At 40.8% G+C, this 18,589-nt stretch overlaps 2 protein-coding genes across 4 annotated transcripts in view; both read right to left on the bottom strand.

Annotated features, from left to right (window-relative positions):
* The window catches only part of BLOC1S5 (biogenesis of lysosomal organelles complex 1 subunit 5), a 46,499-nt gene extending 32,255 nt beyond the window's left edge, over nucleotides 1-14,244 (bottom strand). For both annotated transcript variants that reach the window (XM_058555298.1, XM_058555299.1), the window contains exons 1-2: nucleotides 14,111-14,244; nucleotides 6,544-6,626 (exon numbers count right to left, since the gene is read on the bottom strand). In XM_058555298.1, coding sequence (XP_058411281.1) covers nucleotides 6,544-6,626; nucleotides 14,111-14,225 — 198 coding nt within the window. In that variant the 5' untranslated portion in view covers nucleotides 14,226-14,244. The remainder of the gene's footprint in view (nucleotides 1-6,543; nucleotides 6,627-14,110) is intronic.
* The window catches only part of EEF1E1 (eukaryotic translation elongation factor 1 epsilon 1), a 41,866-nt gene continuing 29,819 nt past the window's right edge, over nucleotides 6,543-18,589 (bottom strand). The window contains exons 6-7 of one of the 2 annotated variants that reach the window (XR_009222137.1): nucleotides 15,673-15,794; nucleotides 6,543-6,626 (exon numbers count right to left, since the gene is read on the bottom strand). The gene's annotated coding sequence lies outside the window, so the exon portion shown is untranslated. Of the gene's footprint in view, nucleotides 6,627-15,397; nucleotides 15,795-18,589 lie in introns of those variants that run through there. The other variant, XM_058555302.1, reaches the window with a different exon arrangement.

Genomic DNA, 18,589 nt, shown 5'->3' with positions numbered 1-18,589 from the left:
CACCCCAGGGTGGGAGAAGGAAGAGTTGGAAGAAAAAGCTGACATCACAGAGCTACCATACTATCCTAGGCTCTGGGTATTGTGAGAGAAACATACACTTGTTAAAGCCGCTATTTTTCAGGTATCTGTTACTAGTAACTAACCACATTCTGTACTGATATACCTAGGTACTCAATAACTATTCAATAAAGCATTCAAAGAGTGAATGAAATAAGGAACTTGCTAAAAATGAAATAAGGAACTTGTATGGACTGTACATCCCACAAGCACTTCATAAATGCTGACTAGTGTGGGTCTCTCCTCTGTTGCACACGAGAGAGGCCATGGCATCTCCTCTAAGGAGAGAAAGACAACGGCGCAGAAGACAAGGCCTCTACCTGCTGACACTACCAGATTGACGCTCACTGAAAGGGCCCACTGGATCTCTGTTCATAATGTTCACTGAAATCAAGGGAATAAAAGATTTGTATAAAGTCGGGAGAAAGACAGTCACCGTCTAGAAATACTAAGAAACACAAAAAGAGAGCTTAAAATATTATAACAAAACTTCGATAATTTAAGTAATGCTGCCACCATGTGGCACTTATTCACTTCTTTTAGAAATAAAATTTTATAAAGAAAAAGATTATTGCTGCCATGTGCATTAACTTTTTAAAATATATAAACAACTTTAGTTTTAAATACTAGCCAGTTTTTCTTAAAGTGAACTATATTTAAATGGTATAGAGGAGATAAAACTTGTAGGAAATACTGATTGCGTTGCCTCACCATTCTTTTCTGTCCAACCATGCAATTTAGGAATGAAGACCACTTTTATTAATTGGAGAATGTTATTATTTGGACCAAGATAGAAAAGAATTGTAAATAATGCAGATATCTACCTATTTAGATTCAAATCTAAAGTCTCTAATACGCTTTCAGCTTTTCTCTTCTAATTTGAGGGGAAATGTTAGACGATAATACACAGAAAAGGAAGTTGAGCCTGATGTACAGGAACGTTTCCATGCTACACTAAACCCTCAGGAACACCAACTGGGGAGGCCATTGTGTCAAAAGACAGGATCAAGTACTTTTCAAGAAAAGGAGTTATATAACATTTAGTTGAAGATAATTCAAACTTAGCTGACAAAATATTTTCGAGCCCTTCAGAGACTGTTCTTCAACCACAATATGAGAATGCCTTGCTTCACGAAGGGCAGGTCTGTGTCTGTCTTAGTCACCAATATAGCATTGGTTCCTGACATTATATAATAAGCTCGAGCTCTTGTCCTGCTCAAGACATTTATATAAGCTTGTATCTATCATACTCGGTGTGAAAATTTTATTCTTTAAATTAAGAATACCATCCCATTTACAATTGCAACAAAAAGAATAAAATATCTAGGAATAAACTTAACCAAAGAGGTGAAAGATCTGTACACCGAAAACTATAAAACATTTCTGAAAGAAATTGAAGAAGACACAAAGAAATGGAAAGATATTCCGTGCTCTTGGACTGGAAGAATTAACATAGTTAAGATGTCCATACTTCCTAAAGCCATCTATAGATTCAATGCAATCCCTATCAAAGTTCCAACAACATTTTTCACAGAAATAGAACAAAGAATCCTAAAATTTATATGGAACAACAAAAGACCCCGAATAGCTAAAGGAATCCTGAGAAAAAAGAACAAAGCTGGAGGTATCACACTCCCTGATTTCAAAATATACTACAAAGCTATAGTAACCAAAACAGCATGGTACTGGCAAAAAACAGACACACAGATCAATGGAATAGAATCGAAAGCCCAGAAATAAACCCACACATCTATGGACAGCTAATCTTTGACAAAGGAGCCAAGAACATACAATGGGGAAAAGAAAGTCTCTTCAACAAATGGTGTTGGGAAAACTGGATAGCCACATGCAAAAAAATGAAAGTAGACCCTTACCTTACACCATACACAAAAATTAGCTGCAAATGGATTAAAGACTTGAATGTAAGAACTGAAACTGTGAAACTTCTAGAAGAAAACATAGGCAGTACACTCTTCGACACTGGTCTTAGCAACATCTTTTCAAACACCATGTCTGACCGGGCAAGAGAAACAATAGAAAAAATAAACAAATGGGACTAATCAAACTAAAAAGTTTCTGCACAGCAAAGGAAACCATCAACAAAACGAAAAGACAACCTAACAACTGGGAGAGGATATTTGCAAACCATACATCTGATAAGGGCTTAATCTCCAAAATATATAAAGAACTCATGCATCTCAACAACAACAAAACTAACAACCCAATTAAAAAATGGGCAAAAGACCTGAACAGACATTTCTCCAAAGAAGATATACAGATGGCCAACAGACACATGAAAAGATGTTCAAAATCATTAACTATCAGGGAAATGCAAATCAAAACTACAATGAGATATCACCTCACGCCCGTCAGAATGGCTATAATTAACAAGACAGGAAACAGCATGTGTTGGAGAGGATGTGGAGAGAAGGGAACTCTCATACACTGCTGGTGGGAGTGCAAACTGGTGTAGCCACTATGGAAAACAGTATGGAGATTCCTCAAAAAATCAAGGATAGAACTACCATATGATCCAGTTATTCCACTGTTGGGTATTTATCCAAAGAACTTGAAAACACCAATTTGTAAAGGTACATGCATGCCTGTGTTCATTGCAGCGTTATTCACAATAGCCAAGACTTGGAAGCAACCTAAGTGCCCATCAAGGGACGAATGGATAAAGAAGATGTGGTATATATACACAATGGAATACTACTCAGCCATAAGAAACGATGAAATCCAGCCATTTGTGACAACATGGATGGACATTGAGGGTATAATGCAAAGTGAACTAAGTCAGAGGGAGAAGGTCAAATATCGTATGATTTCCTTCATTAAGCAGTAGATAATAACAACAATAAACAAACACATAGGGACAGAGATTGGATTGGTGGTTACCAGAGGGGAAGGGGGAGGGAGGAGGGTGAAAGGGATAATTCGGTACATGTGTGTGGTGATGGGTTGTAATTAGTATTTTGGTGGTGAACATGATGTAATCTATGCAGAAATAGAAGTATAATGATGTACACCTGAAATTTTTCCAATGTTATAAACCAATGTTACTGCAATAAACAAAAAATTAAAAAAAAAAATTTTATTCTTTAGTAAACATTTTCCTAAGATAATGCCATTTGCTTAGAAAATCCTTATCTTCCCTAAAAATATTAAAAATTGAACCCAGATTCAAATTATTGCAAATTCTCAATTAATACATTTTATTTGATTGTACTTGCTACCATCTCTCTCTTAATAATAAGTTACCGACACTTGTCTAACACCTATACACCAAGGATTTTTTAAAATGATATATCATTTAATACTCACAAAAACTCTACAGCATATATTATTGTTCCCATTTTTAAAATGAGGAAACTAAGCCTTAGTAAAGCAAGTAATCATAGCTAGTAAGAGGGGTGCCAGGATTTGAACCCAGATATGTCAAGATCCAAGGCCCACGTTCTATCTACTCTCCAATACAGCCTCCTCTCCACAAAGATCTTGGAGGGTTTAACAATGCGGACTGCAGGTAATTCCTCTCCTCTCAGACAAATGCCCACCTTCTCTTGGCAACTATCTTCTATCCCAGTTAAAAGAGGTGTAGGCTTCAAGAGAAAGAGAGCCAACATTTATGTAACACTTCTTTCATCTTCCATTCAAGACTCAGTTTCACTTGTATAGTCCTTTCACAGAAACCATTCACGTTATTTAAAGATATACCGATATACATAAAAGGACACTTGTATTCCAGGGATAACTCAGCCACTAATTAGCTGTATGATTTTTCACACATTGCGTTCCATCTCTGGGCTCAGTTTCTATGAAGTGAGGGGGTTGGATTAGAGAATCCATCTTAATTCTAAAATTCTATGCTTCTTTTAATATAAAGTAGATCTTTAAAAGTATATTTACAATTTTTTTTAATAAAAACTATTCAGTATTTCAAATTAACCAGACCAGCAAAAAAAGGACGACTTAGGAAAAAGATGACTTATGACATCACTGGAGGTCACAAAACCTAAGTTTTAGTTGAAGCTCTGCTACTCGTTCTTTTGAATCATATTAAGCACCTACAATGCATCAGACATTGGTTTAGGCATTTTGAAGACAACAGAGAATAAGAAAGATAAGTCCCTACTCTCACGGTGCCTATATTCTAACAAAGGAATTCAGGTCATAAACAAATGATAAGAAAAATATCAGGTAGTTACAAGAGTTTATGTTAGGTAGAATTCTAATGTGGCCTCCGAGATCTCCACCCCTAGTGTACACACACCTTTCCTCAGTTATTCAATCAAACTCTAATTTAGGTGCTGCTGTTTAGATATTCTGCAGATACATTAAGGTCCCAAATCAACTGACTTTAAGAAAGGGAGATTATCCTTAGTGGGCCTGACTTAATCAAGTGAGTCCTTAACAGGACTGGGCTCTTCTTGGCAAGCATGAGAGGAATTCTACATGAAGGAGACTCGGTTTATGATTTTGAAGATGGAAGGGGCCAGGTGGCAAGGAATGCGAGTAGCCTCTAGGAGTTGAGAGGGGCCCTGGCTGATAGCAAACAAAGAAATGGGAACGTCGTTCTACTGCGGCAAGGAACTGAGTCCTGCCACCATCATGTGAATGAGGAAGAGGACTCCAAGCCCCAAGTAAGAACAAAGTCTGGCCAACACCTTGAGGTGTTAGGCTTGAGAGACGGAGCAGAGAACACAGTCATGCCACGTCCAGACTTCATTCTCACTAAGGGATTGGTAATAATCTTTATATAGCATGATAAAGGAATGGTCTCTGGATGATTTTCTGTGTGTTCCACTACTCTTATCCCACAACAACAGTAATCATGATGAAGACAGCTAACAGTTAGTTATTCCTAGGAATGAGCTCCTACTCTAAGATACACACAGAGAGACACACGTGCGGGTGTACATGCACACACACACCTTTATTTTTTTATTTTTGGTGAGGAAGATTGGCCCTGAGCTAACATCTGTTGCCAATCTTCCTCTTTTTGATTGAGCAAGATTGTCACTGAGCTAACATCTGTGCCAGTCTTCCTCTATTTTGTATGTGGGACGCCACCACAGCATGGCTTGATGAGCAGTGTGTAGGTCTGCGCCCAGGATCCGAACCCCAGACTGCCGAAGCGGAGTGTGTGAACTTAACCACTACACCACCCAGCCAGCTCCCCCAACACCTTTAATCTTCACAACAACACTATGAGGTAGGTATTATGCAGATTTTGAGTAACAGCATCTGTTGAACCCAGAAATAGTATCTAATGTTGCAGCTCTGTCCCTCTATCTTGAGCACTCTGTATGTACCAGGCTTTCTGTAGTTTTAAAGTGTTTATGAAAACAATTTGACACATTTAGACTTTCTGCTTGGTTGGAGTCTCATTTGAAAATAGAACCCCAGGGCCGGCCCGGTGGCGCAAGCAGTTAAGTGCACGCACTCCGCTGCGGCGGCCCGGGGTTCGCCGGTTCGGATCCTGGGTGCGTACAGACGCACTGCTTGGCAAGCCATGCTGTGGCGGCGTCCCATATAAAGTGGAGGAAGATGGGCATGGATGTTAGCCCAGGGCCAGTCTTCCTCAGCAAAAAAAAAAAAAAAAAAAAAAGAGGAGGATTGGCAGATGTTAGCACAGGGCTGATTTCCTCACACACACAAAAAAGAAAATAGAACCCCAACTTCCACAGAATCACAAAATTGTTTGTGTAACACCATTTACCATTTATCCCACAGTAGCTTGGGATGTTACTGTTTAATGCACAATGAGCCAATACATGTGCAAAACAACAGTAATATGAAACAGGATGGCAGGCTGGTGCATCAGAACTGCTGGAACATAGCATGCAAGGTGGGGTGGCAGATGGTAAAGCCAGAAAGCTAGGGGCCAGGTCACAGACAGATGCTTGGACTTGATCCTGTAGATAGCAAATATTATCAAAGGGTTTCAAAAAATGTAATAATGTCAGAGCATTCTGGCAGCAGGGTAAAGACTAGATTTGACTGAGTTGATAAAGCAGGCACACAAGTCAGAAGGGATAGAGATTTATGAGGTAACATCTAGAAGAATCGGTCACTGAATGTGGGCCCTAATTGCCAAAGATGATTCTCATGTTTTAACTTGAGTGCTGTAGGTGAGTGCTGATGCTCCCACTGAGAAAAAAACATAGAAAATGGATCTGGAAAATCTAGACCCACTAATCTTTAAAAGCTTTTTCACTATATCTGATTTTATAAATAAAAAAACTGAAGTCGACAGACACTAAATACACCCGAGTAGGCACCAGAACTTGAGCCCAAGTCTCTTGCTGCCTAGTCTTATGCTCCTTCCATTAATGGTAATGCCTTTTAATAAGTTTTACTTTGTATATTTTATGAACACATGAATGGACATCAGAGATTTTAAAACTAGAGAATTTCTCTTCCACATATTAACATGCTAACAATTAGGGCAGTATTTTTACAAAACAAGTTTTAAATACTCACTTCAAATTCTTTCACAAAATAACGAGTTTCACCTTGAATAACTGGTCTGTGATCTAAAAGCCTTGAATGAATTTCTCCAAGATCTGTAAAGACAAAATGAAATTCAACATTAATCCAGGCTAAATGACACAATCTCTAGCTTGTTTTATTCTTCCCATTTCCCATGAATATTTGAAGGTTAAAATCTAGTTTATGGGCCGGCTCGGTGGCGTAGTGGTTAAGTTTGCTTGCTCTGCTTCAGCAGCCCAGAGTTCACACGTTCAGATGTCTGGCACGGACCTACTCACCGTTTACAAGCCATGCTGTGGCAGGCGTCCCACATATAAAGTAGAGGAAGATGGGCACGGATGTTAGCCCAGGGCCAATTTTCCTCAGCAAAAAGAGGAGGATTGGCAACAGATGTTAGCTCAGAGCTAATCTTCCTCACACACACACAAAAAACCTAGTTTAGACTATGGATAAAGACAAAAATCTCACCCATCAGCAGTAAATTAATCCAAGTACTTTTGAGAGCAATTGGGCAATATCTAATAAAGTTAAAGACATATATACCTAGCAATTTCAAACCTAGGTAGGTACCCTAGAAAAACTCTCATGCAAATGAAAGAGACATTTATAATTGTTTACTACAGCATGAGAGTAATGTCAACAAGAAACAACATAGGGCCGGCCCCGTGGCTTAGCGGTTAAGTGTGCACGCTCCGCTGCTGGTGGCCCGGGGTTCGGATCCCAGGCGCGCACCGATGCACCACTTCTCCAGCCATGCTGAGGCCGTGTCCCACATACAGCAACTACAAGGATGTGCAGCTATGACCTACAACTATCTACTGGGGCTTTGGGGGAAAAATAAATAAACAAATAAAAAAATTAAAAAAAAAAAAAAAAAAAGAAACAACCTAAACAAACTCATACGATGGAATACCATAAATCAGAAAGTAAAAATGAACACACTAGAGTTAGATTTATTAACATGGATAAATTCCATAAATATAATGTTGAACAAAAAAGCAAGTTTCAGAAGGATAAAGCCATTTATATAAACTTTAAAAATATGCAAAATGGGGCTGGCATAGTGGTTAAGTTCAGCGTGCTCCGCTTCAGCAGCCCAGGTTCGCAGGTTCAGATCCTAGGCACAGACCTACACCACTCATTAAGCCATGCTGTGGTGGCGACCCACATACAAAATAGAGGAAGACTGGCACAAATGTTAGCTCAGGGCCAATCTTCTCCAAGCAAAAGGAGGAAGATTGGCAACAGATGTTAGCTCAGGGCGAATCTTACTCAGCAAAAAAGTACAAAATGACACTTCCTTTGAGGCACATACAGAAGCAAGAAAACTATAAAGAAATGCATGAGAACAATAAACACCAAATTCAAGACAGTAGTTACCTGTAGAGAGGAGGGAGAGCAATGCAATTAGAGCAAAGTACACAGTGGGCTTTTAATGTTCATTCTAAGTTTCTATGCTTTTTTTTTTTTTTTTTTGTGAGGAAGATCAGCCCTGAGCTAACATCCATGCCAATCCTCCTCTTCTTGCTGAGGAAGATCGGCCCTGGGCTAACATCTGTGCCCATCTTCCTCCACTTTATATGGGATGCGATCATAACATGGCCTGACAAGTGGTACATTGGTGCGCACCTGGGATCCGAACCTGGGCTGCCAGCAGCAGAGCGCGTGCACTTAACCGCTATGCCACGGGGCCGGCCCCTATGCTTTTTGATAAGTCTGAAAAAGTCATAATTAAGGGAAAAAAGTTCTGAATTTTAACTGTTTTTTGTGAGTCACTCTCTTCATTCTACTTAGTAATAACTATATAGTTGAAGAAGTTAATCTCAAAATTCCTGGAGAAATTAAATCTCCAAATAAGAACATGTACCATTCATGTTCATTCATTGGTATAATCTGTTCCTCAAATTTTTTATTTTTGCAGACATGCAATGGGGCACATTTCAATTCTCTATTTTCATGAGTTTTATTAGGCTACACCTTGGGAAGTATGCCAAGTAAAAAAAATAGAAGTATTACTTTTGCTTAAATCCTTCAATGGTTCATTACCCAGAACATTTCTATAAGAAGATAATAGGAGTTTATTTAAAAAGAAAAAAAACAGCTATGCTTAGCTAAGTTTGGCAAATGGATAAAATCTGGTTAGACAGACAGGTTCCTTTACCTCAGATCTTCTGGGAGCCTATAGTATATTAACACAAACTATGAATGCCCAAGTGAGGGCTACAATATGCAGAAATTTATAGACCTTATTTGACAAGAGAACTTACTTTGCAAAGAATATCTATTCACATCTCAAGGAATACCAGTGTCTTTGAAATGTAACTGGCTAACAGGCTAAAGTCTGAGCCTTCTAGAAGCCACATAAGGTCCTCCATAGTCTGGCTTCAGCCTCATCTCCCCACATGGCAGCAATTCTGAACTACTTGCAGTTTTCCAAACACACCAGGCTGCCTCATGCATCCTGACCGCAGTTCCTGCTATGGTCACCAGCTGGAACCCTTCCCCAACTACCTACCCTGCTCTTCCTTCAAAACTGCTCAGACACCAAACTTCCCCGAAATTTTCATTTATTTTATCTAGCTTCCTCCTAGGTCTTAAGAAGTGCCCCTACTTTATGCTCCCAAAGCACCTCAGGCATATACTTCTGTCAAACCACTGTCCTGAAATTATATCTCTCCTCCAATGAGTATCCCAGAGACCAAATTATTTATATTATCCACAGAGGATATACGAGTTAAGATGTATTTTTCTATATGACTGAGAAGCCATTAAGCTTTGTTGATTTGGGGAGATCTGCTTCTGTGGCATGATATAATGGAAATTTACTTAGCCTTTGGAGAGATAATTCAATTCTGTTTAGAAGCAGATAACGATCACTTCTAAACCCCCGACTGTGCTCCAAAATTTAAGTGTAAAGATTTAAGGAAAAAAAGATTCTGAAATAGATATTACCATAGAAATTAAGCCACTAACTAGTTTTTTATAACATCACAACAAAACAAGCACATTAAAATAATTCAGAGTTTGTAGGAGTCCCAAGGATTACAAATAAATTTCTAAGTTTATTTTTTGATTTGATTTTATTTTTTTTGTGTGAGGAAGATCAGCCCTGAGCTAACATCCATGCCAATCCTCCTCTTTTTGCTGAGGAAGACCAGCCCTGAGCTAACATCTATTGCCAATCCTCCTCCTTTTTTTTTTTTTTTTCCCCTTTTTCTCCCCAAAGCCCCGGTAGATAGTTGTACGTCATAGCTGCACATCCTGCTAGTTGCTGTATGTGGGATGCCGCCTCAGCATGGCCGGACAAGCAGTGCGTCGGGGTGTGCCCGGGATCCGAACCCAGCCGCCAGTAGCGGAGCGTGCACACTTAACTGCTAAGCCATGGGGCAGGCCCCTCTAAGTTTAATAATGTAAACGTAAGCTACAGATTTTCACATAAGTCCCACTCTAGCTCTGCTACATGCAAAGCCTTCTTTTGTTGTCTGATATACGAGATAAAAGATGCCAAATTTTGTTCTCCAAAAATTCATTCTCTAATGTGGGAGTTGGACAAATGTCCCCTCACACAAAAAATAGAGATAAGCACTTTAATAGAAGGTCAATATGCTATGGGACTATGGAACAAGGAGAAACACAGTAAATTGCAGATCTCTCAAGCTCTAAGAAAAGGAAAATTTTTTTCCCTGGCCTTGAATTTGGAGGATGTAACATGTGATCTTTGCATATCATAGGGAACAACTTACTGAATCAGCAATTTTTCCTGGTAACACCCATAGCATCACCATATAGATGTTATTTTTCCTCACTACTTCTCAGATCCATCCCCTTTTCCATCCTGGCTTGTCTCATGTGAACTATTCCAACAGAGCTAGTCACACCTCTCTATAACCCACTCCATATGGAGTCAGTTCTCGTTATTTGCAGTAGTTATGTTTATAAAGTTGCCTCCAACATTGAACTGGCAAATACTGAACTGTTGCTCCTAGAGGAAATAGAGGGTTAGGTTCCTGCAAGCCTCTGGTCACATTTTTGTTAATCAAAACACCCTTTGTGTCACAAAGGTTTCTTTACCAACATCCTGGTAAAAAAATGCCAGTCTAAGTGTTGGAAATCTGCTCTTCCAATAACACTGTTTCCTGTAGAACACTTAGTAGGTATTTTTAAAGCTCTTCCACAGCCTCCTGATCTGCAGAACCTGCTTTACATGCAAGTTTAACATTTTTCACACTGTACTACCTTCGAAAGTGCCAGCCAGCACTAGCCCAGAGGGTTTAACATTTTCCTGACCCTTGGTAACTGATCATAAACTTCTTTGGCTTTCAGCTTCACAACAATGCTGTCCACTATACTTTCTTTACTGGTCATCATCTCATGAATCCACAAATTTAACTGCTTTTCCATTGCTTCATCACACACTATAAATGTCACTTTGATACTTTCCGGAGTGGCCTCACATACAGATCAATTAATTTCCTTCCTTTTTCTGGATTGTTGATTAACATTGAACATGAACTATGAAGCAGACAGCACTGTAACTCATGCCTGAAAGAAACTTCTAATACAGGTATTTTCTCCGTAAGGCATAACACAGCCTTCCTGCGCTTAGGAACACTTCAGCACTACACTTGGGGATCATTTTAAACAGTGAAATCACCAATAAAAAGCACAAAAATGCAAAATATGTGGCACCAAATAGAAAGCAAAAACGACACTTGTTTCCAGTATGAGAGCTAAAACAAAAAGCAGAATATTGCCTTGTTCAATCTCAGCTAGGAATGTGTGCACAGGGAGACTCAAATCTCTGTGCATGTCAGAATGACCTTGAAATCACCACCAATGTTGATTGTGGAATTACAAATTCATTTGAGCAAGTAGGCAAATTCACAAATACACAATCCACAAGATGAGGATCGACTATTAACTGCCTGAATGCTCCATTTAAAATACAAATCTAACCACATGACTCTCGTACTTATAATTGTTGGATATTTTCCTGCCATTCAAGAGAAAGTCCAATCTCCTTAAAAAGGCAAGAAGCCTTCTATGGTCTGATTTCCACCAAACTCTACCTCTCTCAGAGTCACACTGTGGCAATACGTGTAGTTTCCCAAAAATACCATGCTGTTTCAGGTCTCCACGCCTAGGCTCATGCTGGTCCAAACTAAGTCCAAAGTACTCTTGCCCTCTTTTCTTAACTGCTAACACTTGATTCTTCAAGACCCAGATCAGACACTCCATCCTCCAGGAAGTACCTCCTGTCTCCCAGTCCCTACCTCCTAACACCCACCCATGGGTCAGAAACCCTCAAAGACCCAGGGCATAAGTATTGAAATCATTTACTTGTATGTTTCCCTTTCACTAGACTCTGGCAATAAAATTCAACAAATATCTGTTTACAACTGATGGTCTTCAAAGAAGACGAACTAAAAATGGATTTTCAGAATGATGAGTTAATGGTTCCATAAAAAAAGCCAAGGAAGTTCTAGACATATTTTCAATTACAACTCAATTTTGGATTAACTTGAAAAACTTCCCATGAATTATCTTTTTTAAAGAAAGTACTACATCAAAATCAAAAACTTCTGTGCATCAAAGGAAAAAATCAACAGAGTGAAAAGGCAACCTACGGAATGGGTGAAAACATAAGCAAATCATGCATGTGAAAAGGGGTTAATATCAAGAACATATAAAGAACTCCTACAACTCAACAACATCAAAAAACAAACTACCTGATTAAAAAATTGGCAAAGGACTTGAATATACATTTCTCCAAAGATGATATACAAATGGCCAATAAGTACATAAAAAGATGCTCCACATCACTCATCACTAGAGAAATGAAAATCAAAACTACAAAATACTACCTTATACCCATTAGGAGGGCCACTACCAAAGAAACAGAAAATAGCAAGTGTTGGTGAGGATGTGGAGAAATTGGAACCCTTGTGCACTGTTAGTGAGAATGTAAAATAGCACAGCCACTATGGAAAACAGTATGGCGATTGCTCAAAAAATTAAAAATAGAACTACCATTTGATCCAGCAATTCTAGTTCTGGGTATATACTCAAAAGAATTGAAAGCAGGAACTCAAAGCAGATATTTGCATATCCACGCTCATAGCAGCATTATCCACAATAACCAAAAGGTGGAAGCAACTCAAGTGTTCATCCACAGATGAATGGATACACAAAATGTGGTATATACACACAACAGAACATCATTTAGCTTTAAAAAGGAAATTCTGACACATGCTACAACATGGATGCACCTTGAGGACATTATGCTAAGTGAAATAAGCCAATCATAAAAGGACAAATACTGTGTAATTTTATTTATATGAAGTACCTAGAGTAGCCACATTCAGAGAGAAGTAGAAAGGTGGTTGCTAGAGGCTGGAGGAGAAGGAGAGGATGGGGAGTTAGTATTTAATTGGTAAAAGTTTCAGTTTGGGAAGATGAGAAAATTATGGAGATGGATGGTGCTAATGGTTGCACAACAATGTGAATGTACTAATACCAATGAACTGTACATTTAAAAATGGTTAAGATAAATTTTGTTACATGTATTTTACCACAATTAAAAAAAAATTTTGGTAGTTAGTTCACTAAGATTGCACACATAAACAACTATAATTTAGCCCTAGCACCCATGCACCACTCCCAAACTCCTAATTAGATTCAAGAGTCAACCTGAAGTCTAGAAATAGCCACAGCCAGCTGTGCTGGTGCTGCCTACAATCCTGACCGGAAAGGTTAAAATGCAACAGGCAGCAACTGAAAGATGCCATTCCCTGGGTGGTGCTGAAGGACTCTGGAATCCTAAAAGGGCTCCAATAATGCACGATGGCGGTACTGACAGGATAAGCATGGGGTTCAGAGATGATGATGAGACAGTGCAGTATCTAACGCAAAGATCTTGCTGCAGGAAACAGGGCTGTTGTGAGTTTTGGGAATGAAATCTCACTCAGGTTCTGCGAGAATCCAGGTTTTAACTAGGTTGTAAACTTCTCCCAGCTCAAAGCAGACAGGACAAATGGACATCTGTACATGTATATGGCGCTTTAGTATTTTCAAGACGCTTTCATCTGTTATCCCATTTACAACCCTTGAACGACCCAGGAGCAGACAGGGTCAGAGAGCGGGTAAAGCGAGCGACTCAAAGCCACACAACTCCTACGCGACCTGCCTGGGGGCGCAGGCCCTCCCCGACTCCCACTCTCGGTGCTCTTTGCGTTACAGGTCGGTCGTGAGGCCGCGTCCAGAGCTGCTCTGCGCCCTGGGGTCCCGGGCTAGGGGAGGGAGAGAGGAGGCGGCCCGACGGCTCCCGTCCGCGGCTCTTTTGAGGAAGTAAGAGGGACTGAGTTGATCTGTTGTTACTGGGAGGCATCTGGCTTGGGGAACTAGGTGGGCACCAGCCACGACTCCCCCACCCGCCACAAACGCGAGGCCGCCCGGGAGCTGGGGGGCGACCTGGGGCGCGGCCCCCGGTCAGAGGGCGCCGCCTGGGAGGCGGGGCTGCGCTGGGATCCACCAGGGCGATAGCCCTATCACTCCGTACCCTTGATAATGAGGTGCGCTGGCGAGCCTGCAGTCCCTAAGGAGTCCCTCTTCTTGTCGCCGCCACCTGGGGAGGCTTCACAACCCAGAGGGGTCTCCGTCCCTCCGCCACTCATTCCGACCAGCTCCGCCCACCCGCGGGCGTATTGCGCCTGCGCAAACCTGCGCCGCCCGTTCTCCAGGCGAGGACTTTTGACGTCGTCAAAGGGCGCCGGGGCAGCTGAGACTACCCCGCGGGTGGTGCGGTAAGGCTTTTGTAGTGTAGCCGGGGATGTGAACTCGAAGAGGCCGATACCGCCATGCTGGATTAGGGTAGATGCTGCCGGAACGGGAAGGTGCCGGAAAGTTAGAGCCGAACTCTGTTATTCCTCCCTAAACCTGCTGGACTTGTGTTTTAGAGAGGTTGCGGGGGAAGGGATACTGTCGCGGAATAATATTAATAATAGTATAAATATATTATCTATATTATTACCTGCCACCAATATTTTATAATGCATTTTGACGTGCCTTGCCACATTTCATCATCATAGCAACTCGGGGGAATAGTTTTATCATTTCTTTTCAACAAGTGAAGAAAAAGGGTTAGAAATTAAGTAATTTGCTCAAATTGCTTATCAGACTCAATCGTGCCCATGTGGAGAAAAAAACAATTGGTTCTTGGCATTTGTATATACAAAATTTCAACCAGTTGTTATATGGGCTAAGATTAAAATATATGCAATTATGCTGGGGACCGGTTTGCTAGGCTGCTTTGAATTGTAGTCATGAAGAGACAACTACGAGGCTGCCATATATCTAACTGCTGATTTGTGGTAGTCTCCATCAAGTTCATCTTGTTTTCTCAAGGAGTCTTCATGCCTGTTCAGACAATGTGCAACTTTGCAGTGGCCCCTTCACCTCCTATGTTTATCCAGTGGTTCTTTCTAAGAATCATCTCTTAGTCTCTCCTTTTTCCCTCCTCTCTTCCTGCACAGTCCTTACCCTCAAGGGTCTCACAGTCTAGTGCTGAAGAAGGAACATAAACCAACATTTACAATATAGGGCCTATAAATGATAGGATGGATTGGAAGGTGCAGCACATGTGTGGGACCCCTGGGTGTGGGAGGTGACCAGGACAGATTTCTCGGAAGAGGCACATATTTGTCCTCAGACCTGAAATGAAGAGACGTTGGGGGTTGGGGGTGGGGGGAGTGAAGATGGAACTTGGGGTTTTTTAGCAGAGGAAATAAGTGTAATTGAATCCAATGGGTTTGTCTCTTGGTGAGTGCAGAGCGGAAAAGCACAACCAAGGCTGAAGTAGATGAAGAAAAGGTTTATTGCTTGCACAAGCAATGGAGAACCCTTGGGATATTTTCTTAAAGCAGTCTCTCCCCAAGCTCAGTGCGGTGGAGACTTTATACACAAGAGTGCAGAGGATAACAGTGTTATTTGTTACAACTGTGTGTAATCAGGGGGCATACGTAGCAGGTAAGCAGACCATTACATAATGAGTTCAAGGTAACATGCCATTACATAATGAGTTCCAGGTAACATGCCATCACATGATTAGTTCAAGGAACATACCATTACATAACGAGTTCAAGGTATCTTTTGGAGCTTGGGGCTGGAGCCTTTTGCAGGGGTTTTGCTGCAAGTGCAAGTTTCTCTGCAAGATGGCAACATCTGCAAAACTGGGACATCAGCTTCTGAAAAACAGAACTTTTAGTTTCTCCTTGTCTGGAAAACATTTGACAGACCATGTTAGTTATTGATCAGATTCTCAGTAACCCTTTCCTTGCCTGGTTCCCTGGTCACACATGCCCAAAGGCAATGAGGCATAAAATAGATGAATTAATAAATAACATATAAACTTGGTTAATTGCAAGTTGTTGGGTCTGGCTTCTAACCTTTCTAGTCTTACTTTCATTTCCCTAGCTTAGCATCAAGCTCTAGAAAACATAATTATTTTTAAATATTATTTTAATTTTTCATTATTCTCCCCACTTATAGGCACTTTTCGTATTCAAGTTTTCTTCTGCATCTGCAAGACTAAATTTCCTCTAAGCTTGTCTTCTGAGTGTCTTTAAACTACTGAAATGAAAAACCTGAGAAGGCTCACTATAGTACAATGAAGTTGAATGCTTCTCCCACATTAATGTGGCTGTTAAAAATGCAGATTCTGGGTTCTGCCTCCCAAAATGCTGTTTCAGGAGTTCTAGGCTAGCTGCTATCTCTCCTTACCCAATTGCCAATTGATTATGATTTAAGTGATAAAAAGAACTCTGTGTGCAGTAGTTAAGACTTTGGAACCAGTCAAAATTGGGTTCAAATTCTGGCTGTACCACATGCTTGCAGTTTTTTTTTTCTGTAAAATGGCACGAAAATATCGATTTTCTAAGGTTGTTGTGATGATTAAAGAAGATAATACCTGTAATTAGTACAGTGCCTGGCACATAGCAAATGCTCAATAACTGTTAATATTATGACAATAACATCATAAATCTTTTAAAGCCTTGTATAATCTGCTCATTCTCCAATCTTTATCTCCAGACTTTATCACCCACCACTATGATATCTTGTACTTGTTTTGCACTTTACAATTTATAAAATGCTTTCACACGTCACATACCATATGTCTTAATCCTCTCATTAATCTAGTTGAGGTAGATATTAAAATACCCATTTTCAGATAAGTAAATGAAGAGTCAGAGAATGTGGTAGAGTTTCCAAAGATGGCTGCAATGATTCCTCCTTTCCTTGTATGCACAGGCAACATGCTGCCTCTCCCATCAAGGGATGGAGTTTGTTTCCCCTCCCTTTGAATCTGGACTAGCCTTGTGACTTGCTTCGATTAATAGAACATGGTGGAAAAAATGCTGTGCCAGTTCTGGGCCTTAAGACACCTGGCACTTTCTGCTTTCGCTCTCTTGTCAAGAAGTCTAGGCTATCCTGCTGGAGAAAGGCCAGCGTGTGGAGAAGCACGGGAAGATGAGATGTCACATGTAGAGAGAGGCTGTGTGGGTGAAAACTGAGGCACCCTGGCAGCCAGCACCAAGGCCCCAGACGTGTGATGGGGGCTTTCTTGGATCTTTCAACCCAGCCATCAGCCAGCTGAATGCAGTCACAGGAACTGCAGTGGAGCTGATAGCACCACATGGAGCCAGAAAACTGTTACTGACCAGGCTCACAGTATGCCACAGTAGGCCCACCACACAGTATGCCAATCACTCAGACGAGTTTTGCAGCAGAGAAAGGGTTTATTCATAAGGCAGCCAAGTGAGGAGACAGAAGAACAAATCTCAAATCTGCCTCCCCAAAAATGGGGATTAGGGATATTTATGGGATAGAGGGGCAGGGTGGTCTGAAGTATGGGGAGAGATGATTAGAGGGAAGGAAAAGTGAGGTAATTGATGATTTGCACAAGCGTAGTCAAGCTTCATGGCTCTTCACAAAATGGCAGCATTATCATGATCTGAGGGTGGAGTTTTCAGCCTCCCTGACGTCAAAGGGTCACCTATCGGACATTCTCGCAGGCCCAGTTGATGGGTCAGTGGTTTCAACCAGCCTGAACTGGACAAGGAATGGACTCTCAGTTTCTGAAAAACAACTTAAGCACCTGTTACCAGGGTGACCCAAGCATCAGAGATGTTATCTGTAAGGTACCTAGTGGGAGTCTCATAATATATTGCTTATCTACATGACTTTTAAGAATAATCATTAATGGCTATCTGGCCACCAGTTTCCAGACTGCCTAATCAAGTATTGTGAGAAATAATAAATTTTTGTTGTTTTAATCCACTAAGTTGTGTGTGCGTGTGTTTAAATTATACCCATCTCTCATAGAAAGGATTTAAGATGACTTGCAATGATCTATGTAGTCCCACAAGACAGCACTGTAGTTATCAAATAGCAGAACGATGGTCAGAGCACTGGTCTGTGGACTTCAAGGCTGGTGCATTCCCATATAGCAAAGCCCAGTCAGCTAGGGAGGTCTTTCTACTGTGCCAGACGTTATTTCTGCCTCTTTCTTTTTTGACATCCCCTTCCTGGAATGCTTTCCTTGCCCCCTCTGTCTATTCAACTGAGTAAACTTTATTTATATTGAATAATAAAGAACTTGGCTGATCTTTGTCCCTGGTTCCTGGGAGATAACCTCTAAATCCTTGGAATTTCCCCACTGATAGGAGTGTCTTTGTTATTCATGGTGGGCCTGAGTTTATGCTAACTAGGTCACTCATGTAGGCCCCTAGATGGTTTCAGGGTTGGGGCTGGCCAGGCCTGAAAGACCAATGCGTGATTAAAGGGTTGGGGCTTTGAGCCACATAGTATCAGCCTTACCTCTGGAGAGGACAGAGGGGCTGGAGATTGAGTTCAGTCACATGGCCTGTGGTTCAATCAATCATGTAATTGCATGTAATGAAACCCCAATAAAAACCTTCTGGACACTGAAACTCAGGTGAGCTTCCTGGTTGGTAGTCATATATTGATGTGCCAAGAGGGT

Source organism: Diceros bicornis, chromosome 14 (assembly GCF_020826845.1).
Source record: "Diceros bicornis minor isolate mBicDic1 chromosome 14, mDicBic1.mat.cur, whole genome shotgun sequence".
NCBI classification, from domain to species: Eukaryota; Metazoa; Chordata; class Mammalia; order Perissodactyla; family Rhinocerotidae; genus Diceros; species Diceros bicornis.
This window is presented reverse-complemented; position numbering and strand designations above follow the sequence as displayed.